The sequence below is a fragment of the Neovison vison genome, chromosome 8 (assembly GCF_020171115.1).
Source record: "Neovison vison isolate M4711 chromosome 8, ASM_NN_V1, whole genome shotgun sequence".
NCBI lineage: Eukaryota > Metazoa > Chordata > Mammalia > Carnivora > Mustelidae > Neogale > Neogale vison.
The window spans coordinates 57,732,825-57,759,991 of NC_058098.1; the positions used below are offsets into that span (position 1 = coordinate 57,732,825).

A 27,167-nucleotide genomic window follows, 5' to 3' on the forward strand; every position below is an offset into this window, starting at 1 on the left:
GAGCAAGGAAAAAGAAGCAGAGCACATAACATCCTCGGCAGAGCCACTGCTGACTTCGGCTTTTGCTTCTCAGGCCAGCATATAGCTCTCTGGTTTATTTTACATGGGCTATGTTTACATACATCAGTAAATATGGTTCCCATTTCTCTTTGTAACAGCAGCTATAAATTATATGTTGGAAGTGTTTGGCTTTTCTCTTCTCATAAAAGGTTCGGCAGGAAATACTGAGGCCCCAAGGACAGGAGGTCAGTGGTTGGAGGGGAATGACTTCCTTCACCCTATAGCCTTAAGTTAATTAACTAATTCAACAAATACCTACTGAGCACAAACTATGTGCCAGGTATAGTTAAGGACGCTTCGGTAAACAAAGCAGTAAAAAACAAAACAAAATCCTTGTTTTTACTGCATTCATAGTCTAGTGAAATTCATCACCTCACCTCAATTTCCAGATTCTGAGCCCTAAAACCATCCAGGGCTGAGCACATTAGAAAGTAAATGTGAAGTAAAGAGAACTATATAAATAATTATAATAATAATCACAGGTTATTATTGTTATGGATTTGTAAGTGCTAACTATGTGCCAGGTACACTATTCTAAGCACTGTACATCTATTAAGTAGTCATAAAAAATGCTATCTGGTACTGTTATATTGAATTGTGTCCCTCACAATTTTAAATTTTAGATACAGATAGGGTCTTTATGGAGTTAATCAAGTTAACAACGAAGTCATTGGGGGAGTGCTCTAATCCGGTATGACTGATGTCCTTACAAAAAAGGAAATGTAGGCACACGTACACGTAGATGGAAAATAATGTAAAGATGCAGGGAGAAGACCGCCATCTTCAAGCCAGGGAAGGAGGGCCAGGACAGATTCTCCCTCACAACCCTCCGAAGAGACCGACCCTACCCACTCCTTGATTTCAGGGCTCTGGCCTCCAGAACTGTGAGATAATTTCTGTTGTGTTAAGCCAACCAGTTTGTGGTACTTTTTCACGGCAGTCCTAGCACAATAAAGGTACAATCATGATTCCATTGAGACACAGGGTCATCTGGTGAGCCAAGGGACTAAGAGTCCAAGTCAGACAATCTAGCTCCCAAAAACACACTTCTCATTCTGTTCTAAAATCAGACCAATTATGAAGAGATAGGTCCCAGTCAGTACCCCTCATACAAGTGTCTGTTGATCCTAAAGACTGACCTTTGGCCAAAATAAAAAACTGCTCTGTCCAGGGATGGCCGCAGAAGGCTTGTCAAATGTGCAGCTACAGGATGGAATGTGTGAGAAGCAGCAGGGACCCTGCACTCTCCTCTATAAAGGCACTGCTAATGCTGGTTAATCAGGTAGTAAGTGAGTCTTCTGCTCGGCCCAATTAAACATGTTATTTAATACCGTGTGGCTTCAAAGAGATCGGTTTCAATGAGTCATTCTAAATACTTACTTCCTGAAAATTTTAACACTTTTCCTTAGTCCATATTTTGTTGACTTTATATTTCATTTAACTGGAAATAGAGCTCAAGTGTGATATGTTCTACTACAGGTAAAAATAACTCAGGAAAGCCCACAGAAAGAGAGAACATTTGATCCCAGGCTTGGCAATAAAATCTCGGGAGGGGACTAAGCATTAAATAAGGGAGAATCATGTCACTCAGCCTTTACTCTATTAATCCAGGATAATCTCAGTTTCCAAGATTTCCATTATTTCCAACAAATAAACAAAAAAGAACTTTCAGAATTTCATTTTTCTTTTTCTTCCCACCTCTCTCTCTCTAGGTCATACACACACACACACACACACACACACAAAACCACTTCCAATAATATCCTCACTTCTTTATCTTGTTTACTTAGTAAATGTTAAATTAGTAAATGTTTACTAATATTTACTGAATGCTTATTACATGTCACTGTGCTAAGCACATGACATTCTTGAACTCATTGATTGACTCCTCTTTCTGGTAACTCTGCCACATAGATATTATCATTTTCTTCACACATAAGAAAACTGAGGCCCAGAGAAGACAAATTCCTTGCTCCCCGCCACATGGCTAATGAGTGGCAGAGCCAGGATTTGAACCTGCCCCTGGCAGAGCCATCATCATGCCATTGTGTATCTCTGTGTATCTGAAAGCTTGCATGAACGGGTGAAATACAGAACAAGAGGCTTTTGTCATTGGACTGTGCAGCGATGCTTTTTCCAGGGTGGATAAGGCTCTCGGATCACATAACATCTCTTCTAGTGACTCCAAACACAGAGGGCCTGGACTCTTGATTAGCCCCAGGTTTGGAGTCAACACACATAAGGTTGCAGTTTAAGGGCAAATAGTCCCGTAATCCAGTCAGATGCTTTCCGGGAGAGGAAACTTTATGGGAATTGAGAAAATACACAGGGAAAGTAAAGTGGGGCTTTCTAATGGCCTCCCTCTGGGTCTCACTCTCAACACCTACGTCCCTGGGAGTAGTTTCCTACCTCATGGCTAGAAAATGTGGCTTTATAATATGAACTAAAGGAGCCCAGAGAGGAAAGGGGATGGAAAAGGACATGGACACCTTTACACAAGACACATTTTAATACGCTTTCTTCAGAGTTTTCAATAAAGGGTTATGGAAACAGAAGCTATTTTTAAGTGGCTAAGTGCTTTACCTTTAGGGCCTCACCAGCTGAACATTAAAGTACCAAAAAATTTGGAAACATTCCCACTTGCCAGCCTTCATTATGACCTTCAGAGTGACCCATCTGTAGGATGAAGAACCAGTGCTTTCATCCAGTATCTGAGATCAAAGTTGTGGGTCTTCACTCTTCCAAGTCTAAGGGGTGCAGGCTGCCCGCATCCTCACTAAGAAAATGCACGGCCTACGTTACAGGGAGAGGAGGAAGCACAGAGCGTAACCATCTGTGCTGTTACTAAGCCCTGCTGTCCCACAGGACGAGGCCTCAGTCTGCAGTGGGTAAAGGGGGACAGAGATATGATGATGGGGAGGATGAAACCACAACAGACAGGGAAACCGAGCCTCCAGCCTGGCCACACACCCTCGTTTCATCAATGAGCAATCAGATAGCATACTTCCATTTGAAAACATTATACATCTCAAATGTAATTAAGAAATTTAGACTGGCATGAATATGTAATGTACACATTGCTCTGCAGATGCCTTTCCCGTCCGACAGGCTGGTGCCGACTTTAATTTGGAAGAAATCCATTTTCATACAAAGGTAACCAAGAGTGACAGGAAATGGGAAGCCTACATCATTTATCTTCTGTGAACTTAGGGGGAAAAAATCAGTTAATTGCTTTTCTAGGAAGCTATTTTGTGGAATCACGGTGCTTTATCTTTCTGCTCACATTCATGGTATAAATGGTGATTTTTAAATGCCCGGCGTAAATATGCTGATTAATCAATACACCTTAAACTATTTAATTACTTATTTTAACAAATAAAACTCTGATCAACCAAAAAACAGCTTCACTGTTCTTGTGGATTAATTATCAACCACTACGAATATACATACATACAGTCCTAATATACATACAGTCTATTAATTGATACTCAAATTCACATGTCTCCTTCTTTATCACTGACTAAACTAAGAGCAGCAGGCCCTGCTTTCCTCCCTTCCTTCCCTGGCTTTTTAGATCTGTTCTATTCTCAGCCATCAGAGCTCCTCTGCAAGAGCCATCTTAAATCACTGCTACTTATTAAATTAATAACAAACAGAAACTAAAATGGGTTATGTTTTGGAGTACCACTGAAGCTGAAACTTGCCAAAAAAACTGACTTTATGGCCCAGGAGACCCATATTCCCATATTTTGTCTCAACAGCATATATATTGGGCCTTTTCTATAGAATTGTCCCATTTCTGCCTTCCTATATCACCTAGCATATACATACATATTTTTAAGTTTGGGGCCAATATAAAGCTCTCTTTTCAAATCTAAAATTATCATTTCAATAACAATTTCTTATTATTCCATGAGCCAAAGACAGATATGGCATGAAGTTAATGATGCATAAGCTCCAGGGCCTCTTAAGCGAAGATTCCTCTAAGGCCTCAGGAGGGGCTCTAGCAATGAGTTAATACTTGTTTTTGAAAAAATTTCAAGTATAAGATAATTTTCTACTCCTTTTTTCCTGAAGAAAACCCCCAAGATGGTATACATTTTCGGTCCCACAAAACTTGTATCTGTCCCACTAGGTTCCCAGTGCCTGGATCTTGAATTACATGTTGAGGGCAAAACAATTATTTTGTTTGTGTATGTGAAACAAAAAATAATTTGCTTCAACTGGAAATAAGATTTAGTGTTCCGTACCCTAGAATGTTCTAGAATGCATCTGCAGTCATTTCTTATGTCTCTGTCTCACACCTAACACTAGTCACCCTTCCGAGTGGCACTCCAGGGAAGGCTCACTTAATGAGGGATGGCGTCAAGAATAAAAATCTCAGCTATAATAACAAAAATATGTTTTTCATTAAGCACAAAACTGAGCTGGGAAAAACCGGCCAGGAGACAGGTGTATCAGTTAAAGAACTCCCTTGAGGTCTTTAACTTCCACATCAAATTGCACTGAATTTTTCCACACTAATTACCTATTATTGAAGACTAAAGAATTATAACAAATAATTCACCATGGCAGCAGATAGAGTGCAGATGTTGTAAGAAAAAGAATGAAGAACTTATGAAGTATAAAATCAGGCAAAAGAGATTCACAAAGTCTCAATTTTTTAAAATAACAAAGATTTTTCTACTATAAGGATTATGAAATTGAGGAAATTTTCTAGGACTAGAAGGACAATTTTAAATTTAGTTTGGACTGCACGTGAGAGAAACTGTATATTAAAAGCTAAGTGCTAGAGTCTAATTTATTTAATTCATGTAAAATTTCTTGCAGGCAGAAAAAGTCTTAGTTTTTTTTTTTTAATTTCTCCTATCACATTGCATTTAGTCATTGATTTGATTTCTTATGAGTACTGTACCTCCACAATGCCATATGCAGCTATATTTGCATCTCCTTTGTCTTTACATCATTTTTACCTAACACTTCCTTCTAGCCCCCAAATCCTTTACACTGGCATAAATCTTGCTCTATAGCTAATGTCCTGGGAAACTATAATCAAGTCATACAAAAGTTCCTTTAGTTCACAGCCTCTGTAAATTTCCCTTAAAAAAATGCATTCCCTAGCTCACTGGAAATTAATGTCAGTACTATCAAGAGGACATTTTCTTCTAGGTACTATCTGTGTTTAAAAAAAAATAGTAAAAATAATAAAATAATAATAAAAATATTTTTATTTTTATTTTGCCATGTTTGTTTTATTCTCTCCAAAAAATAAAAGCAAATGTACCCTCAAAAAGTAAAACCTGATTAGCCAATAAAATTCTTCAGTTTCTCTGCTATGACTGTGGATTTTTTAGGGATGCCCTATAAACATTGAGTGATGACATACCTGCAAAAGATATTTTTTAATCTCTTGGAGTACTGTAAAACAAACAAGCAAACAAAAAAAAACTCTTTGAGGGGTGCCTGGGTGGCTCAGTGGGTTAAAGCCTCTGCCTTGGCTCAGGTCATGATCCCAGGGTCCTGGGATTGAGCCCCACATCGGGCTCTCTGCTCAGTGGGGAGCCTGCTTCCCCCTCTCTCTCTGCCTACCTCTCTGCCTACTTGTGATCTCTCTCTGTCAAATAAATAAATAAAATCTTAAAAACAAAAACAAAAAAACAAACTCTTTGAGTCTGAAGGATAAGAAATATAACTTATAGATACTATCCTACTGCTAACTGGGAAAGAGTCATTTTCTTATTATAATAGACTAGACAGCAACACACAAGTGCTGCAAAATATACATCATATTTTCCATAATATGCAGTTTTTTGCTAAAATAAGGACTGTATTATCTCCCCTACAATAAAAACACCAAGAAAATGAAACAAAACAAAAAGCAGATCTGCCAATTAAAACTTTGTTCTGCAAGCAACACTTCTCACCTCTTTTCTATCAATGCATGATTGGCCTCTTTAATGTATTCAGTATAGAATATTAGGAAAGAAGCAAGTGGACAGGCTAAGTGTCATTACATGGGGGAAATGAAACACTTCCTGTATAAAAGCTCTAATTTTTCTTGGTATGACTTTCTATCCCAGGCATTTCCCTCTTTCTGTGATTACCGAACCGTAGTACAATGTGTCATTCCCAATCTGGGGTCTTGGAAGGGCGTCCTGAAAGTGTCCATGTTATTAATGACATACCCAAAAGCCTAATGAAAACTGTACTGTTATCTGCATAAGGCTGTACTGGTTATCAAAAACTGGCTTTTAAGCAGGGCTTTATCAACTCATTGGGTTATAAAGTAAATAAATGAATTACTACCTAATAAATTTGAAGTTTCTCTGGCACGTAAAAATCATTTTAACAAGGAATCAATTGGGATTACAATCATAATGGATTCCTGGTAGTTACAGCCACCTCTGTTCAAGGATAAGCCATGTTTTATTTGCCAGGTCATTTGATGATGATAACACAAATCAAAGGGCCTGATAAATTCAGTTTTATAAGGGGATATTAATACGCGTTTCCCACAAGCTTTTCAAACCATAAATGCTAGCAGAAGTTATATGCTGCTTCTATTAATTCCTAGGAATACTTTATGGGATCCATCATAAATGAATGATCAAAAGGAGTTACTGATGTACATGTCACTTAATTTCCTCATTAGAACCTGTGTAAACATCTCAGAATTAAAAAAAATACATCTTCTCTAAGGGCAATATGTTGATCTCCCAATTGGTGCACAATGCTTTCTGAGGTGAGAGCTCAGCTCATAAATTATTAAGTTCAGCCTTGTCAGACTCCAACAAGAAACATCAAGTCATTTGTGTTTTTATTTGGTCATTAAACCAAATTAAGATACAAAGAATATGCTAGCCACAGTGTTATTCCATCTTTAAAACCAAGTATGTCAAAAAGGAAAAAGAAACTGAATGGTTCCTAAGTCCAATGCTCTAGAATTCACATTTTATGTTGGTTAGTATACCACATCACAGCAAAACAAACAAACAAAAAATGTGCATGTATGCTTTTTCATATGCTCTTGACAAGTGCCATCAATTTGGAATATAGGAGGAAATGTGCTTCTCTAAAACAAGACTTCATTTTCCATCCAGATTTACTGTTCAAGTATACTAGACTCTTTGCTTCCTCTGTGATTATGTGATTTGCCTTTTTGAGTTCTCATATTCCACACATCCAGTCTACACATTTTGTAATGCAATAAATAAACACTTCAGATTAAATTTAAGATGCAAGAATCTGAACTAAAAGATTTCACTCTCTTCATATAACCTAAGATTATTTTCACAGGACAAGGCGAGTCCTTATTTGATTAACATCAATTAACCTGAATTTTAGGTATTACAATATGGATGAGACATCTGATACATTTGACTATTCACCATATTCAATACTGAGTCATTTAACAATTACTTTAAAAATCATTATAAGGTTTCCTTTATGTCTTGGAACATTTCAAAACTGACAAAAATGTTAAACTTCTGAACTCTTTTACATAAAAATTAACCTCTTTTTTACAATACTTCTACTCTTAATATATAATATCCATGTCGACACTGACCCATTCAAACACACACACACACACACACACACACACAAAATCCCTTGAACTGTATTGAAGGAAATTCATTCCCAGATGAACACAGACACATAACCAAATATGTTGGAACTTAAAAAAAAAATGGTGATAATCAATTTGATATTTTAAGAAATCATTATTTATGTGTATAACCTCCTTTAGCAATGGCTACAAATCCTACCACATGAAGTCGTTCACACACTGAAAATTAAGAAACATGGGCACTGGATTTATAACTGCCGAGTCATCACTGAGAACTACTCAGATGGATGTAGTTGGCATTGACAAGAGACTCACCTCTCCTTGTTTGGGGATGCTGAACTTGGAAAGCTTGGTCTTGGCTCTGGCGGACTCTGGCTTGGTGGCTGGGACTCCCCTGTACGACGTGCAGTGCACACTGGTTTCTGTGGATGATTTAAGTTTTGGAGACTCATCAGGAGCCTGATCTTGGCCGTCCATCGGCCGGACATATGCAGTGGGTTTTTGCTGGACCAGACTGGGTTTTGAAGCCAGGGATGGAGGAAAGTTCTGAACACAGTGTCCGCTGCTGCTGTGCTTGGCTGCCATAGCAGGTGGCCTTTCCTGGGTCTGAAGACCCACCTCTACATTGCACACTTGTTTGGCTCGTGACTGCTGTCTGCCAACACCATCTCCAAGCAAGGTCCTGAGAGAGCCTTGTTGTGCTGAGTTGGAAGAAGAAGAAGAGGAAGAAGAAGAGGAAGAAGAAGAGGAAGATGAGGATGAGGGGCTCGACACAGACTGGTTAGGTTTTTTATTATGGTTCTTTGGGTTAGCAGATCTGTTCAAATCAAGCAATCTGTGTCCGTGCTTACTTGCTCTCTGTTGGCCATCCGATGGCGGGTGCCCAGCCTTCTGCCAGCCCATAGTGCCCCTCTTACTCTGCTGCGTGGGGACAGCTGCTGGTGTGGAAGAAGCTGTGCTACAGACAGATGAGGGCTGGGTCTGGGCTCTTGAATCTGCAACAAAATGTTCATCGATCTTGTTCACAGGAGCCTGAGGAACCCCAGGTTTGGGAACACCCACGAGATGACTCTGATTAGATCTATCAGTTAAAAAGTCTTTCATTTCATCGTAATTGCCTAAAGTATTCTGGATCCTGTTGGAGAGCTCATCCCCCTTGTTCGTCTGGAGAAAGAAAAACACAACAAGCACCCTGTTGTTAGAGAGAAGAGAAACACAGGAGACCACGGGGAGGTGCCTTGATGGCTCACAGAGTCAGGACTGTCACATTCAGAATGAGAGCTGGGAGATGAAATCAAAGTCGCCATCTCTGAAGTCTGTCCACACTGCATCGCATCAGGACCAGGAAGCCGTTAAGAGCCTCAGACTGCATCAAAAGGGAACCTACCTGCGGTGGTGTGATGCCGCTACGGAAATTAGGGAAACAACCACCGCAGCTTTGCAAAACTGTTGGGATTGAGGCTTTCCAGGATTGGGGTTTCTTCTCTTTTTTTATAGTCCCTTTGGAAGCTTTTCTTGAAAACTCAAATTTGGCTCAAATTGTTCTGCTGACAATTTCTAAATATACAATGATTCTTGCCAGAAACCCAGAGGGATAGGCAGAAGAAGTCAGCATACAACTTAAAATGCACACAGGGCTTGATGTGCAAGGAGCCACCTGCCTAAACTACCCAAGGTTCTGTGCAGGCCTCAGTGAAATCTCAGGCCTTTTGCTTTGGGAGACAGCTTGTATCTCTGGCCTTTGGTGTAAGTGAGAAACAATCCATTAGTTTTTTTCTCATTACCCCATCAGGTAGCCTGACTGCAGCATGACCCATGTGTGGCAAATAGGTTACCCAACCTCTTTTTATTTCCTAATAGCGTAATAGCGTAGATTAAAAAAAAAAATTACAAGTGGCATTGGCTTTGAAAATCAATGCAGAAATGAAGTCTATACTATGGATAAAAATCACAGCAAGCAGCTCTCATTATTAAGCAAAAGCTACATTTTACTGAAGGAACAGGCAGTCAAGTCATGTGAACTGGATGCCAAGATTTGTGGGAGAAGACCTCATTCTGAGTGGCTAAGCTGCCTTCCTGAGCTGAACAGGCAGAAAAGCAACTGAAGTTTGGTTGGTCGACTCTTCCAGGAGAGACTGCCGTCACAGGGGGAGAGGTGCAAGTGAGGGAGAAGATGAACAACTGAAAACCATCTACCTTGTAAGGTTCACTGAAGAGGGAGTAACTCGAATTAAACGTGCCATCATCTTGCTGAGTTTCCTGATTTCTTCTTTCTCGTTCTTTCCTCCGCAACACATTTCTGTCTGGTTCATAAACACTGCATCAGGAGAAAGAAAAGAGAACAACCACACAGGAAAAAGTTAAAGGCTAAAGCTCAGTGGAACATTCACCTGAGCACAGAAGTCTGGGTCATGGACGAATGGCCGTGATAGGGAGAACAAGGATCAGATTCGAGCCAGTATAATCAAGCAGTAGGAGCTTGGGTGTCTGATAATTACATTCTTCAGGAGAAAAAAAAAAAGCCCTTAGGGCAAGTTCCAACCAGTACTAGACCACTTTGCCTGATATGTAAGACAGGAAATATCTAAGCAACTTTGACAGGAGAAGACTGAAAGTAATCTTAAGGCAGACGGTAATTACAGCAAAGTGTAAATAGAAATTATGAGCATATTTTCCCCTTATGACAAAGCCTCTGAGTGTTATATGGGAATGCTCCTGTTCTTGTCTTTCTTTCTTTCTTTTTTTCTTTTGCATGGCTGTTTCTGTAGTGATTCTTTCATTAACTAGCTCCCTAAAGAGCTGTTAAAACTCCATGCTGCAATGGTTTTCACAGTTATGAGCCTTCTTCTGATCTCTGTTAATCAGTCAAGTCGTCAAACTACTACTGAATCAATTCTTCCTTCTGATATATTTGACACTATCACTCCTCCTAACTATGAAAAATGTGCCAGGAGGAAGGGGTGCAGGCAACGCAGGGAGAGAATGGAAATTGAATTATGGTGTGTCATCAAGGATCTCAGCCTTTTTGTTAAAGAAAATTAATATCTATTCTCCCAAAATACAATTATGAAGTGACCAGACACCAGATAACTGGGAGGACTAAGAGAGAAATAATGTTCCTTCCCCCTCATAAGGAGAAAATAAAAGGGCTAATTCAACTAATAATAAGGAAGTGACCCGTTTACTGAAGGAAGGAAATACACTTGTTTTTTCAGCTCAGTAGATAAAGAAATCTGGCTTCAGTGGAGAACTGACATGTCCCTTAGAATGAGCATTGTCTTCATTTCCTAGCAGAAGCATTTGGTTTAAGTGACCTTGTTTTGCTTTGAGCTCCCACCTGGTCTACTGTATAGACACACCTGAGCTGAAAGGTAGGACAGCTGCCTACTGACTGTGATTCTCCCATACCAGCAACATGATGATGGAAAAGCCACACCATCTCTCTGCACCCCAGTGTCTTCATTATAAAACAGGGATGTTAAATGGCATTGTAAGGTTTAAACATGAAGGTAATCTACAAAATGGCTTTGGAAGAGCTATAGGTGCCCAAACTCCAATGTATTGCTTTTAAATGTTGTTAGTAATGAAAGGAGCTGTGGGTTCACCGAAACATATGAAAAGAGTGAGATTCTGTTTCATCTTGTTTTGTTTTAGCTAAATTGCTGTCTCGAGTACAAGAGAGGATATCGTGTCATGTAGCTGTAGAGGACACAAATAAAATGATCATAAAACAAATACTGCTTATCCTTCTAGCTCTGTCCGGGTGGACAGAATATACTTTAAACTCGCTAAGGGGCAATGCTAAATGCACTTCCAGCAAGGCTGTGAGAACACCTAAGGCATTTCATTTAAATTTAAGATTAGGCAATGTTAAAATACCCAGAACATGTCACCTATTAGCATTTTAATTCATCTTTAGTACATTACCCAAAGTTATTAGATTGGGGAATCCAACCCGTGACCTTGACATAAACGGAGGCTGCAGCCACAGCCTTACCAACTGAGAGGCTCACAGCTCCAACATCGCCATCACTACGAATTCTCTGGGTGGCTATGGTGATGGCGACTGGCAGAAGGGAGGCAGAAAATGAAAATGACAGTCTTATTCCCAGAACCGTCTTCCAGTTCAAAGAAGAGGCTAAATGAAGAGGCTAAAACGGTCCTGGCCTGCTTGTGGACATTTGCAGTATGAAACCCCAGATCTTTCATGAACATTCCATGGATTTCAAATGGAGACCGCTCTGATGACACACAATTCATGCTGTGGATGGGCATGAAGTGAGCTTTAACCAAGAAGTGGATTTGAGTTTTAGTATGAACTTGCTCCCTTTGGGGCCAATACCAGCATCTGCAGTCAGAAAAATAAGCTTGCATTGCATGCACTGCCTTTCTTCCCCCTCTCCGACACATGCGGACATCTGGGAAGCATCTAGTGTGCAGAACTCCATGCACAGAGATTTCCACAAACATGCTCGCTGTCCTTGGGCAAGTCAAACCAACCATACACACAAGACTGGTGTGATGCGTGAAGTGGCCTTATGTGACATGGAGCAGGCAGGTGGTCATTAAGGATGATTGCAGGGCTTCTGAGAGGTCCCCATGCCCAAAATAGTACCTCCTGCATCTGCTGGCTGATGACTGAAATTCCACAACTAGAGAGTCATTCCTCTGGTTTAAGATGTCTTCACCCCTGAAAGAAATGTAGACACCACAAGAAGGGGAAACACTTTAACCTGATCAGCCCTTGGTATCTGAACATGCATGATGAGCTCGTCAGCCCTTCTGCCAAAGGCCAAGGGGAAAGACATAGGACATCAGGGTCCAAACAAAGTCCGAATAGGAGGTGTAACCAAAAAAGGAGGAACCATGTAGAGTTTAGCAATGAAAACAAATTCATAAACTCTATCTACTTCCCCCCGTGGTGAAGATGTTTAGCATTAGACTAAAAGCCATCATCAATTAGGCAGCTATCAGACTTGCTACATTTTCAAGGTCAGGGTTACAGTAAGAATCACTTCAAAATATGGGGAAGCTGGAGGTGAGAGGAAAGCTGCTCTTCTTTAGTTAAATCTGCCTCATTCCCCAATCCACTAAAAGGTAACCAAAAGCACTCCAAGATACACACCCCTGCTGCTAAAGCTCTCCAACGAGGCTCTGCCTCACACCCAGACTATAGCTTCTCATACTAAGAAGGACTGAACACCCCCAGGACCACCCACATATAGCCTGCTAATAGAACTGCACTGGTCATCTTTTATGGGACTGCCATGATGCTTGTGCCTGCCTGCAGTACCCTCCATGCCACCAGATGAAACCAGAAAGACCAAAAATGACAACCATCCCCACCTTCTCCAGAATAGAGCAAAGGAAACCCAAAGAGAGAGCCAGTACTTCTTCAATGCCTTCCCTTTGGTCTCTCTTTTCCTTCCTTGGAAGGCAACTCTGTCGCCTTCACTGAGCATTTAACTCTTGCTGATGGTGACCCACCTGACTCCCTCTCCTCCACTAGAACCACAACTCCCACCTGTCACATCAGGCCTTGGAAACTATAATGTCATCTGCTTAAAACAAATGTCATTGTAGAGAAAGTCTGGACTTGCCACCTGCTATCTTTCTCTAAGCATCTGAAACTCTTATCTTTTCTACCAACACTAAATGTTTTAACACATAAAGACAGTATCTTCTTGACAATGAGTCACCATTCCACTAATTACCAGTGAAATCTGTGCAGATACTTACAATTCCAGAGAGTGCCTTTCTCTTGATCTCTCACCATTAAAACTCAGTCCTCTTCCCTTCTCTGCCATCAAGTAATGTAAAGACCATGCCATTTGCTTTAGAAACAAAGGCTGAAAGTCAGGTCAGCTTCCCTGGAGATGGTTGACTAAAGTAGTAGAAAATTCCTGGCATGCCAATATATATGTTAGACTCAGTAAGAGCCTCGTCGTATGAGCTGTGTTATTTTTGTTGTTGTTACTAGCAGATGGTAAAATCTCTATCATCTGTAAAGTTATTCCTTATTTCCGTGAAAATTATAAGAATCACACTCCTCAAATGTATGTCACCAAATGTATTTATTTATTTTGTATGAAAGTGGAGGCAGCCAACTGCTACAATATTATTTATTATTTATTGCAGATGCATAACATTCCCAGGAAATGAACCTTTTTAATCAACTCCCTTTAAAAGACTTATATATTTTTAGAATTAAAAAAAAAAAGCCAATGAAAAATGTAGTAAAAACAGTTCGGATCATTTCCTTTTATTTGTTTTTAATCTATAAAATGAGGTAAGGGTAGGGTTCAGGCCAAAGCTAATTATGCTGATTAGGTAGGAATAGAATTCCAAACATGAAATTATCACCATTTCCAATTAATGTATTCTTGATCACATGGTAACAGTATGAGACTAAATAATAGTAAAACTTTTGAGTCAGATGGTTTCTCCTTCCACTGAGCTCAAAACATTTTATACATAGGTCCCTTAATTATCCTTACAATGTCCCTTGGAGAAAGATGAAGATGGTGGGTATCACTGCAGGGCTACCTTTTTTTTAAAAGATTTTATTTATTTATTTATTTGATAGACAGAGATCGCAAGTAGGCAGAGAGGCAGGCAGAGAGAGAGAGGAGGAAACAGGCTCCCTGCTGAGCAGAGAGCCCGATGTGGGGCTCGATCCCAGGACCCTGGGATCATGACCTGAGCTGAAGGCAGAGGCTTTAACCCACTGAGCCACCCAGGTGCCCCCAGGGCTAACTTTTTTAAAGATCAAGGAACTTACAGTAAGAGTTCGATCACCAAAACAATGTCAAAAAGAAGTCATCATGTAGAAGGGACAGCAGTGCCAACCCATGGAAGAGGAGCGACCCAGGAGTGAGAAATGGGCACACTTCCTAAAACCCTGATGTCTACAAGCCCACACCATCAATAAACAGTAAATGTGAGCCTCTCAAAAGCAAAACAGGACAAATGAGACATAGGGAAGCTACTTTGCATTCAGAAAGCTCTAAAAGGAGAATTCTAGAATAAAGTCTGGGTTGTTAAAATTGTTTACAGTCCCCAAAAAACAAAAGACAAAAATCAATTTCTTTCCACAGTCCACAAGATAAAAGGATATCCTCCTAATACAGAAAAGTGGACTACAGCACAGATGAATGGCTTTAAAAATTACAGAGTCTGAAGTAATAAGCCAGCTAGGGCTGCTAGTAACACCATTTTCATCAAATCCTACCCATCCCTCAGCCTGTTCTTGTCTCTGCCCATATAGTAATTTGCGTGTCTTGTACTTTTAAGTCCTTCTTCCGTTCACTGTCCTACACAGCCCTACTGTGGGGGACAGGTGCTGGAGATGGTGGAACTGCCCGCTCAACGGAGCCTAGGTTTGACCCAGAAGGCCTGGCTGGCCAAGAGGGGCTACCTTCCACCTGCCCTCCAGCACTCATCCATGTGCGGCCTGTTTACATCTGAACATTAGCTGCCAACAAACTGCATTTCCCATGGAGGAAGCTTTCAGCCAAGGGTATATATAGCTAATTGCACCCCTTAACTAGAACTAAGTGTGTTCTTCTTTAAACACACAATGCACACGCGCGCACACACACACAGAACTATCCTACCTACTGGCATCTACTCTCCAGAGTTGAGGTCTGGAAAACAAGCCAGTTCAGGGAAGAGAGAGAGAACCAACTCTTACCGATCTTTTGGAGAAAGTTACCATGTTCTCCATGGCTAAAAACTATTCTCCCCTTCATACAGCAGAAATACAATTCACTTCAGTCCACAATGATTTCCTGAAAGCCAAGATGTTGAGACAGGAGAGACAATGAGGGCTGTGAGCAGCCTTTTCTTCTGCTGAGAAGCTGTGGTTCAGGAGACAGTGAAAGAGGGAAGGGGCCCATTCTAAAAGAGCATGTTGACAGCATGTGGTTGGGGCACTGTAGAAAGGAGCACAGGGAATCCAGAGCGCTCCCTGCAAAAGACTTCATTTGAGCTGGGTCTTGAAGAAGGGCAGGTAGAGGACAGTGGAGGGAAGAAGGACTTAAAAGTACAAGACACGCAAATTACTATTAAGTGGCCTTTGAGAGTAGTTGAAGGAGGTGACCTCTGCCCTCCCCACACCAGCCCAGGTCTTTAACCAGCTGGAATTCCACACTTAAAGTATCATTTGTTTGGTTTGCTCCACTGCTACCCTTTATTGCTTCCTTACCCTAAATAAGTTTAGCTGATCCCTTCGTAGAGCAGGTTTGATTTGGAGTAAATAAATGAAGGGTGGTGGCAGGGAGGAATAAAGGACACCCTATCCCTTTCTTTACAGTTTGCATCAAGACGGGCCTTGAACACCTTGAGCACAGAGAAAACAATCTTTTCAGGCACTCACAGTCCTTGGACAAAATGCTAACCTGCCCCTGGAGTGTGCACTGGCAGCCACAGGGGCGAACAGGAAAAAAAGCACTAGGTAGAGAGAAGACCTTTCGCAGAAACTTTCCTGTTCTTTGGAGCAACAACATCAACAACTGTGTATAATTAAAGAAACTTAATCAAACACTGCAAAATTATAACAATTGCTTCATGAGTCAAACTAATTATCATCTCTCTTTATTTATAAAGCAAATGATAAAACATCAGTAATCCCTTCTTCAGTCAGAGAAAAGCAAGACTGTTGAAGTATACGAATTCCTTTCTTAATCTTTAGACAGAGCTGGGAGACTGAAAGACAGGAAGGTGGTCAGAGAGTGAGCAGATAAAAGAAGTAAGTCAGACAGACACAAGGTGGGTTGGAATCACAGCTTGGTAAAGAAACAAGGATCCCCCAACCGGAGTCCTTCAATGCCCTGAATGGTTGTGGACATGGTGCTGGTGCTGAGGGTGAGGGGTAGGGTGCAGGGAGGGTGATGGTGGTAGGGGTGGTAATGAGGAAGGAGGGAAGGGGTGGGGGGTGATGGAGGTAATGGTGGTGATGACGGGGGTGTGGGAGGGGATGAAGGGGGTAGTGGGAGTGGTGACAGTAAGAGGGGTTGGGATGTTGGGGGGGCTGGTAATGATGGTCATGGGGGTGGTGGTCATGGGAGCGATGGTGGTGGTAGGAGTGTTAGTGGGGGCGTGGTGGTGGTGCTGGTGAGAACAGTGGTGAGGCTGGTCGTTAAAGATCTGTTGAGGAGGGGCGCCTGGGTGGTTCAGTGGGTTAAGCCTCTGCCTTTAGCTCAGGTCATGATCCCAGCGTCCTGGGATAGAGCCCCACATCGGGCTCTCTGCTCTGCGAAGAGTCTGCTTCCTCCTCTCTCTTTGCCTGCCTCTCTGCCTACTTGTGATCTCTGTCTGTCAATTAAATAAATAAAATCTTAAAAAAAAAAAAAAGATCTGTTGAGGAATGAGGACTGGTCAACAGTGCATAAAATAAACCTTAAATCCTGAAGAACATCTCTCTGCCTGCTCACTTTTACTAGGCTTTTCTTGTAGAGTCAAGTCATTCCATCCTCACACCTCTTTACTCCGTTTTCCCCCAACAGCATTATACCACTGGCTTTGCCATCAGCTTTGTAAGTATGACCCCCAATATTATTTCTACCACAGATACCTTGGAAAGGTCAGTCCAACCCTACTTGTTTGTCTCTGATCAAAAAGGTGATGTCAATTTTAATTTCATCTTGAAATTCTCTTTGAGAGCATTTACAGATCTCTGCCTCTGGACTGCCGATCTGTTCTACAAGAATGGGAAAAGAACTGGGGGTGGTTTATACCAGAATCACTTGTCCTATACCCCAGCTTCAGTAAAAGTAGGAAACAGAAGAAAGTCACAAAATAATGAACACCCACAGACAAATTTAGCCCACAAATATTCCAAAGAAAAATAACATTTTGGAATCATCTATAACATCGTCCCGAGCCCATCAGGCCCAAAATAAATTTTGCTAATACCAACAACCCTTTATTACTATACACAGCCACTGAGTGAAGATCTTTACGTGCATTATTTCACTGGGTAGTTTTCAAAACCCCAAGAGACGTTATCCCCCTCTACCAGTAAAGAAATAAGAGGCTCTGAGGTTAACTAACTTGTGCAAGCCTCACAGCCTGTGAGCGACAATGCTGGGGTCCAAAGGCAGGCAGCCTGTCATCAGAAACTGAATTCTTAGACTCTGCTCCTCTGGCTTCCTGGGGAACCTGCTCACTGGCAGGCTTTGACAAATGGTATCCCCATCTTTTGCTAGTAAATGTCAGGCAGAAGGGTGTTAATTTTCAGATCATGACAATTTCAGTTCTTTCTTCTAAGATCTGCTCAGTCTCCTTGGTTGATAAGTGTTAACTCTAAGAATTCTTCTAAAACTTATAAAAAAAACAACGGGGATCAGCAATTCAAATGAGTCCGCACTAGCAATTAACTAACACTCCAGTCCCAGAATTCTGTACAATGAATTCCTTAAAAAATAGGGAATACCATAATCACACCAACAAAGAAAAGATACTTCTGCAACACGGTGCTGGACATTCATTAGTTCTCTGCTGATCATTTAGTGAATCAAAACTCCATTTCTAACTCAGTGGAAATGATGACTGCTCCAACTCTCTCTTGTAAATACCCTCCAGTGAGTTTTTAGAGAGATGACAGATAAATGACAGCTTTGCATTTCCAAGGGTTAAATGCTTTTCCTGAGGGATCTTAAGTCTTGGTGCCATGAGAACAAGTGTCAGGTTCTAATGGAATTGTTCCATTATAAATAAACCACCAGGTTGTATGACAAGCAGCTTTCAAAGAGGCTTTCTGCATAGTATAAACAGAGAAGTTAATTCGAGTTTCTTAACATGACCTTTTTCCTTTACAATATAAAAGCGCCTTGGGATGAAGCAATTACTCTGATTTGCCATCTTCTCCTTGTTAGAATATAAAGATGCAGCAGAGCTTCACAAAAGCAGTAGTAACCTAACCAAATGAGACCCACCTGTAAAGCCCCTACTATGCTATTTCAAAGAGCTCACTTCTAGCCAACAGCAGCACAGAGCTGGCATCAATCACAGTGTCCATTATTAGAAGGTTGCTTACTCCCAGGACTTTCATGTTAGAGCCAATAAAGTACTTTTCCTCTACCAACTGCTCAGTTAAATTTCATTTTTATTTTATAGCATCAGTTTCTAAACTTCCACCCCTAGGAATTGTAAAGCCATATACAAGGAGGAGTCATATTAAATAGCATGCTTATGTTTTAACTATGATGCCTTCTGTACAATCCCTGTGTAGCCACTTAGGGTCACGGATGTGATGCCTTACACCAGAGGGCAGAGGGTGGCAGAGTCCTCTTATATAACTTCCTGCTATCAGTTGGGTCAGGCTTCTGGACACAGAAAGCCTAAAGACCCTAAACACCAGCCATTAAAGAATGGCTCCTGTTCTCCCTGCATCCAACTGTTCAACTTCTTTTCCTCCCAGAACCACTAATGACATGCAGTTCCTGGTTGAAATGGGATTTCTGAAAAGGAGTTAAGAATTAACTTGAGCCACTTCCATCTGCTGAACTGAATTAATTTACCTGTGGGGGTACAGAACTAACCCCAAACTAGAATGAAAGCAAACAGAGCCACTTTAAGGAAAGAGAGAATTAAAGGAATATGTGTGTCCTCAAATACCTTCTGATGTCCAAGCAATCTGACAGACCAACCATTAGGGTCTTCCATGTAGGAAACACAATGGCAGCTACGATAATAGACCTATTAATTAATCTGAGAGGGAAAGAGATCCTGTTTTGAAGATGAGAATGACCTATTTTCGTACAGGGCAGTCTATCGGCTTAGCTAGAAGTCTTGATGGGTAAAGGGAGGAGGGAGGAGGAAGGTATGATGTTAAATCCTCAGTGTCTGCAGGAGAACACAGAACCACTGAGAGGATGGAGCTCTATGTCACCAGGAATGCAAGTCTGGAGTATGAGACCTGGACTCTGTCCTCAGTCACAGGGAAACAGAAGCCAGTGGGCAGATGCTCCCCAGCTCCCATCCTCCAACCTTTCTTACCTCACCTGCCACCTCAGGCCTTACATCCTGCACCCCCACCCCTGCTTCTTTTCTCCTCCCCAAGCTAACTCTCCCACTTGGACTCTGAAGCCTATTGCCCCCAACTCCACTTTCCCACAGATGCTACTTTCCTCTACTTAGTCGCCATCTTGGTCTCCACTGGGTTTCTTTCATCAGCTAATAAACCCATTCAAGGCCCTCCTATCTTCTAAAAATGAAAACAACAAGTCCTTCCTGACCCTCTGCCCCCTTCTGGCTGTTGCTCTCCATCAGCCACCATTTTCTGCAGAGCCACTTACACTTGCTGTCTCTCTCTGATTCCTGGTTTTCCTAAACACATGTGATCTGGCTCTGCTCTTCACAGCAAGGTCACAACTTCCCCACTAGGCAGTCAATGGATACTTTTCACTCTCCAAACTCCCACACAGCTACCATTGCCTCTTAAGAAGCTTTCTTCCCTAGGCTCTATGGAAATCTATATTTGTGATTCACCGACTGCCTTTTGGGCTACTCCTGAGTGTGCTATGCTTGTCTCTACTTTTATGCCACTCCTTTAGAATCCGTTGCCACTCAGGGTTCTGGGCAAGACCTTGTTGCCTAAGCCTGGTCTCTTCTCATGTGACAGTCTTCCTGGTGATGTCATTCATTCCTTGCCTCAGGTGCCATTTTTACCTTAGTGATATGCAAGGCTCCAAGATTTACCCAAATCTCTCTTCTCATCTCCAGATGCAATTATCAAACTATCCACCTGATCTTTTCAAGTTATGTTTCCCATAGTACACAGAGCCCAGCAACTCTACACAGCTTATTGCCACTCCCTGAGCCCAGCATCTGCCTTCAGTCTCTTGCCTATGTGGGTGGGTGGCACCATTACCCACACAGTTGCTTGGGTCAGAAACAATGGCATCCCATCAACCCCTCATCCTATCAATATCACTCAAACTTGTTCAACTGTCTGTCTCCTTCTCCCCTGCTACCTCCTCAGTCCAGTCCACCAGTGGCTCTCTCCTAGTCCTTTACAGGGCCTCCTGTAGGACCACCCAGTTGTTCTTCCTGCCATTTGCTTTTCCCCAGTGAAGGGGTGTTTCCTAAAATAGCACTTTGATCATGTCACTGTAATGCTCCACCTTCCCTTGGACAGAATCCAAATCCAGAATCCATGACCCTGCAGGACCTGGTCGCTGCTTATCTTTCCAATGGCAGCTCAAATCTCCCTCAGTCTCTACACTATGGCCTCTCTTTGAGTCCAGGGGTATGCTCTCCACCTGCCTATCTCCTCCTAATCCTGAAAGTCTCAATTTAGTGATGCTTCCCTCATGAAAACTTTCCCTGGCATCCTCAACAGACCCAAGTCGTGACCTATGTCCTACATGGAATCCTACACTCTCCCTCCAATCACATTTCTTACATAAATCTGAAACCTCCATTGAATGGTTAGCACCCCAGAAGAGAACCTGTATCTACTTTCTGTAAAACTGTATTTCCAGCACCTAGAACACTGCCTGGCACAGAGGTGGCACTGAAAATAATATTCCAAGTACTTTAAAAATACATGGCAAGGGCGCCAGGGTGGCTCAGTGGTTTAAGCCTCTGCCTTCAGCTCAGGTCATGATCTCAGGGTCCTGGGATCGAGCCCCACATCAGGCTCTCTGCTCGGCGGGGAGCTTGCTTCCCCTCTCTCTCTCTGCCTGCCTCTCTGCCTACTTGTGATCTCTGTCTGTCTATCAAATAAATAAATAAATAAAAATACATGGCAAATGATTTTTTAAATTTCTTCTCATTCCTTTTCAAAATTTAGCCTATATACATACCACAATTTGAACAAACAGAATAAAAATCCATTCAAAGCCTGGGACTTAAAATGTTCTTTGTGGTTGTAGAGTATAACAATGGGAATCATATTAATAGTAATACTGAGCAACTGTTTTGGTGCTGGAAAGTTTGTAAAGAAAGTTTGTTATTTTATTATCTCTCTCAACAAACTGTTATGTAGCCTTTATTTATGAAAAACACAGAATTTTAATAAATGAACATGCAAATATAAAAATGAAACAAAATCTGTGTGCCATAAACATTCTTCTGTTCATTTTACAGATAAATGCCTGTCTTCAATGGAGAAATGAGGCTTAGAAAATTTAAATGAGTTGCCTAAACAGTAACTGTTGGAATTAAAATTCTAAGTTCCACAGAAGTTCTGGATATTAAAAACAATTCAAGGGACGCCTGGGTGGCTCAGTTGGTTGGACGACTGCCTTCGGCTCAGGTCATGATCCCGGAGTCCCGGGATCGAGTCCCACATCAGGCTCCCAGCTCCATGGGGAGTCTGCTTCGCTCTCTGACCTTCTCCTTGCTCATGCTCTCTCTCACTGTCTATCTCTCAAATAAATAAATAAATAAAATTAAAAAAAATAAAAACAATTCAAGTGTTTAAAAGTATATTTCTATTCAAAAAAAATTAATTAACACTTACTATATACAAAATGTCAGCTAGACATGAAAAAATACCCATTCTTGAGGACATTTCTCTAACTTACCATGCTGAAAGCTCTACAGTCGATTAAGCTTAAGTTAGAGGAAGACGTCAAAAATTATGAATTATTTGAACTCTATAGTTCTATAATTCATTAGGTGCTAGTGACAGTAAAGATGATTAATTCTAAGTATCCGTATAACACAGTGTCAGGAAACCAAGGGGGTCTTCCTATGGCTGATGTATCATTCACAAGTTCCCAATTTTAATTAGACATGTAATCTATCATAAAAATATTTTATTAGATCCCTAGAACATAAGGAATATTATATATTATGGGGCTGCATGCACATGATGGTAATTATCACAGTTCTTTAAGAAATGTAAAGAGGACACTCATACATACTCTGCCAACATATCTGTATCATGTTATCTTTTTTAAAAATATTTTTATTTATTTATTTGAGAGAGAGACAGAGATAGCCAAAGAGAGCATGAGCAGGGCAGAGAGGGAGACGCATACTCCCTGCTGAGCAGGGAGCCCAATGTGGGGCTTGATCCTAGGACCCAGATTATGACCTGAGCCAAAGGCAGACCAACTGACTGAGCCACCCAGGCGTCCCTGCTTCATGTTAGCTTAAAATAGCCCTCCTCCCCTTTTCCTTTCCTCTCCTCCCTCACTCCTTACTCTTTCTGTCTCTTTGAATGTGTCTAATATACTACCATACACAACAGAGTAAATCCAATGTCACAGGCAATATAGGCAACTCTGTGGCATTAAATTTACGTGAAGAAAGTCTAGGAAGAAGGTTCTTCTTTCTCAAAATGCTGTGCTCAGAACAAGGGTGGGCAGTTAGTGGCACATACTTGAGGAAGAGACAGGAGAAGAAACATGTGACTTCTCTTCTCATCTTTGATATCTGGCAATTCAGAATCAATTAACCTTCAGATGAGTTAGCAGGATGATTCCATTCTGTGGGCTTGCATCTTGATTGCCCAGCTTTCAGAGTGCCCAAGGGTCTCCCTCCCCTAGACTATAGCATCCATATCTCTCTGAATTAGCAGAGGACAATACCTGGCTTACAATAGGCACTCAGTTACCATTTGTTGAGTGAAGGGATGGAGGGCTGAATTGCCAGTGTTTGTTTTCACTTAACCATTCCTTTCACTGAATAACCAGTAAGGATAAGCAATACAGTGAGTAGATTTACCTGGTCTTCTCAGGACAGTAAAGTATATGCTATGACACACAAAGAAAGGCCTTTCAGATACATTCTGAAAGCAGCAGCCTCAAGGAGTTGATAAAGCAGGTTTTACCAAATAATTCTTTAAACAACTGGCATAAAGAGACATGGAAATGTCATATTGTCCCTTTGGAATTAAAAGGCTACATGTATTAATACTGTAATATCAAGAATATCAAGAATACAAGAAGATACTATAATATCTCAGTGGGAAATCTACCTGAAAATCACTGAACTTAAAGTTTTCTTAATAAAAAGCTAATGATTCAAAGTCAACTTGGAATGACAGAAAAGGGAAGCAATGCTAGCATCCCACTGAATAAGTAGAAATTTCCTACCACCGAGCCCATCACAAGGACCCTCCACTACTATCAAAGATATTAATATTGGGCCAAGAATGAGGAGATCCAGGTAAGGTCCAGCTATAGACAAGTCAGGAACCACTGCATGGCTTAACAGGGTCAATAAAACCAATCCGTACACTGATCACTGGTTCTAAGCAGCAAATGAAGTCATGAAACTGCTTTCATTAAAGTGCTCTTCCGAGGTAAAAGATTATTAATGACTGAACAGAGGTGATTAAAATACCCACTATGCAGAAAGAAATACCACTCCTTATCCATCTCAGGCTGTCATTAAATACTGAATTTGACCTGAGGATTTCATATTTAGTAATACACCATTCATATTTAAGATGTCACTGCAGCATTATTTAAACTGTAAAACAAAAATTTCAAATTAATTAAATATCATTCTTAGGAGACTAGTTAACAAATCCTTGTTTTTCATACAATGGGAGACTATGTAGCCATTGGATGGAGGGGGTCTAAATGTACAGACATGGGAAAATATCCAAGACATGCATATTAAGCAGAAAGAATAAGCTGTAGAACAGCATAGATGATAAAATCTCTTTTATGTAAAGTAACATGTGTGCTTTAACAGACATTTGAAAATCTTAAAATACTTATCTCTGAAGTGAACAATGAAGTGGCAGGGGGTAGGAAGGAATTTATATTCTTCTGTCTAGCTTAGATGTTTTACAAGCACATTACTTTTTTAATACAAAGCATATTTTAAAAATATTGACAGTGTTAAGTTTTAATTTGTTTCTCCCTTCCAAAGTATCTATAAACATGCAAAACATACAATTAAGGCAACGATTAGTAAATAGAGCACAGGTTTATATGCGATACTCTACCGGGATCCTGGCTCTCCCAACCAGCTGGGCTCCATTCTCCTCCTCCCTCACTTCCCAAGGATGAACTGATCTCCCCACAAACCTAACCTGTAGTCTTTAATTCAACCAAACCCCACTTTGATCAAAGACTTTCTGAATCTGTCAGTAATTCCCCTGTACTTAAGCATGCCAAACAAACAAAAAAAATCACTGTATTCATCCTGCTAGCATCTAATTGCATCTACACTGATACAATCTGGGTTTCAGACAAATAATCTGCATAATTCCCAGGAATATCTCAGAAGACACCAGGTCATATCCTACCAGTTCTGGAAACATCTCTTTATGAACGCAACTTGTCTGCTTTTCCAAAGAGATACAGAACCTCAATACAACAAACCTGGGTAGAGACATCTGAGACTTTCAATTTATAGGAGGATAATAATTTAACTTAGAAAGGGCTTACTGAATTGCCAAAGCCCTCCAGGAACTCCAAATTCTGCTCCCCTGGCTACAAATTAGTTAATTGTCCATTCTACTCCCTCATCTGCACTATCTGCTTCCAAATCCCTCTCCCCGCTATAATTTCATCAGTATTTTCTCTGGTTTTTGTGTCAGACTGTCTCCTTAGCTCTTATCTAGTCTAATTTTGTTTGCTGTTTGCGAAACAGTATTTACTGTATTAATTATTTTTCAAGTAAGTAAGTAATAATGTTGGAATTTTAGATAAAAATGAATTGTTCTTCAGATTATAATATGCATTTCCTCTGCTTCAAATATTTATATTTTAAAAAGTTGTCTAGTATTTACAGCTTATAAAACAAGTAAATTAGGGACGCCTGGGTGGCGCAGTTGGTTAAACGACTGCCTCCGGCTCAGGGCGTGATCCTGGAGTCCCGGGATCGAGTCCCACATCAGGCTCCCAGCTCCATGGGGAGTCTGCTTCTCCCTCTGACCTTCTCCTCGCTCATGCTCTCTCTCACTGTCTCTCTCTCTCAAATAAATAAAATAAAATCTTAAAAAAAAAAAAAAGGTGCTAATGTGTCTTTAGCACCTTAAAAAAAAAAAAAACAAGTAAATTACCATTAATAAATGCAACATCATCTCTTAATACTAGGCATATTATACATTCTTAAACATTAAAGGTTATGACTGATAGCATCTTCTTATACTATTCTTATACTAGGAAAATACTGATAATTCTGCAAATTCAATGTGCCATTTTCTATCCATGTCATTATTTTATCAGGCACATTAAATTCACAAGAGGAAGAAAATACTAAATATGTAACAACGGCACATCTTCACTAAAAAAGAAATGCAAAGCAAATCAAAGTGAAACGATTTTTACCTAACCAATTAGAAAAAAAATTTTAAGTGAGCTGGAAAATTTATATTCAGTCCCGTTAAGTGTTGGATGATAGTGGTGTCTCCCATGTGGCTGGAGGGAGCCTAGATCAGAACCAAGTTCCTGAAACAGTTCTGTACTTTACAATTCATATTCAGAACCTTTAAAAATTCAGAATCTTTTACCTTGCTAATCTCCTCCTAGAAATCTATTCAGGGAAATTGTCAGAAATGCAGAGATTTATGCAGATTAAATTTCACTGGAGAACTGTATACAAGAGAGGAAACCAGGAGCAACCTGATGTGCAATAATCAGAAAATTATTAAATCATTACTTACTATAGCCATTAAAACTCATGTATTTCAATTATACCTAATGACATAGGAAATATTCGTAATGTTAAAGGAAAAAAAACAGGATAAAAATTACATAAGCAAATGATCAAAGTTTGCTAAAATTATACAAAAGTATATTTGTATGTGCATATACAGATATATATATATATTCATATATATTCAGATATATATTCATATATATTCAGATATATATTCATATATATATATATATATATATATATATATATATATATATATATATATGAAATCTAAAAGAATACCAAGATGTTAATGCCGGCTATTCCTGAGAAATAGAAGAAATAAAACTTTCTTTTTCCTTTGTTTTTATTTGGTGTGTTTGATTCTTCACACACTTTGTACACATGAGGGTGGCAGCTCTAAGACACAGAAAATAACAAGTGTTGACGAGGATGCAGAGACACTGGAGCCCTGTGCAATCTTCGGTGGGAATGTAAAATGAGGCAGCTGTATTAGAAAACAGTATGACAGTTCCTCAAAAGGATAAAAACAGGATCACAATAGGACTTAAGAATCCTACTTCTGGCATATGCCCAGAAGAATTGAAAGCAAGGTCTCAGAGAGCTATCTGTACGTCCATGTTTAGAGCCACATTATTCTTAATATCCCAAAGGTGGAAGCAACGAATGGATAAATGAAATGTGGTCTACACATATGCTGGAAAAGTATTCAGCCTCATAAGGAACTTCTGACACTTGACATATACTACAATCTTATGGCTAAACTGAGTCCCACCTAAATTCCTGCACTGAAGCCCTAAGCCCCAGGACCTCAGAATGTGACTGTATACGGAAGCAGGGCCTCTAAAGAAGTGATTCAGTTATGATGAGTCATTAGCGTGGGTCCAAATTCAATCTGACTGGTGTCCTTCCAAGAAAAGGAAATTTGGACTCACCAGGGAGACAACGAGGATGCCCATGCACA

General features: G+C 40.5%; 1 protein-coding gene across 1 annotated transcript in view; it reads right to left on the bottom strand.

Moving 5' to 3' along the window:
- Window positions 1-27,167, bottom strand: part of AFF3 (AF4/FMR2 family member 3) — a 536,398-nt gene that overhangs the window by 435,106 nt on the left and 74,125 nt on the right. Inside the window, exons 2-5 of the mRNA XM_044263667.1 lie at window positions 12,243-12,317; window positions 9,824-9,944; window positions 8,479-8,791; window positions 7,943-8,328 (exon numbers count right to left, since the gene is read on the bottom strand). Of these exons, the coding sequence (XP_044119602.1) occupies window positions 7,943-8,328; window positions 8,479-8,791; window positions 9,824-9,944; window positions 12,243-12,317 (895 nt within the window). The remainder of the gene's footprint in view (window positions 1-7,942; window positions 8,329-8,478; window positions 8,792-9,823; window positions 9,945-12,242; window positions 12,318-27,167) is intronic.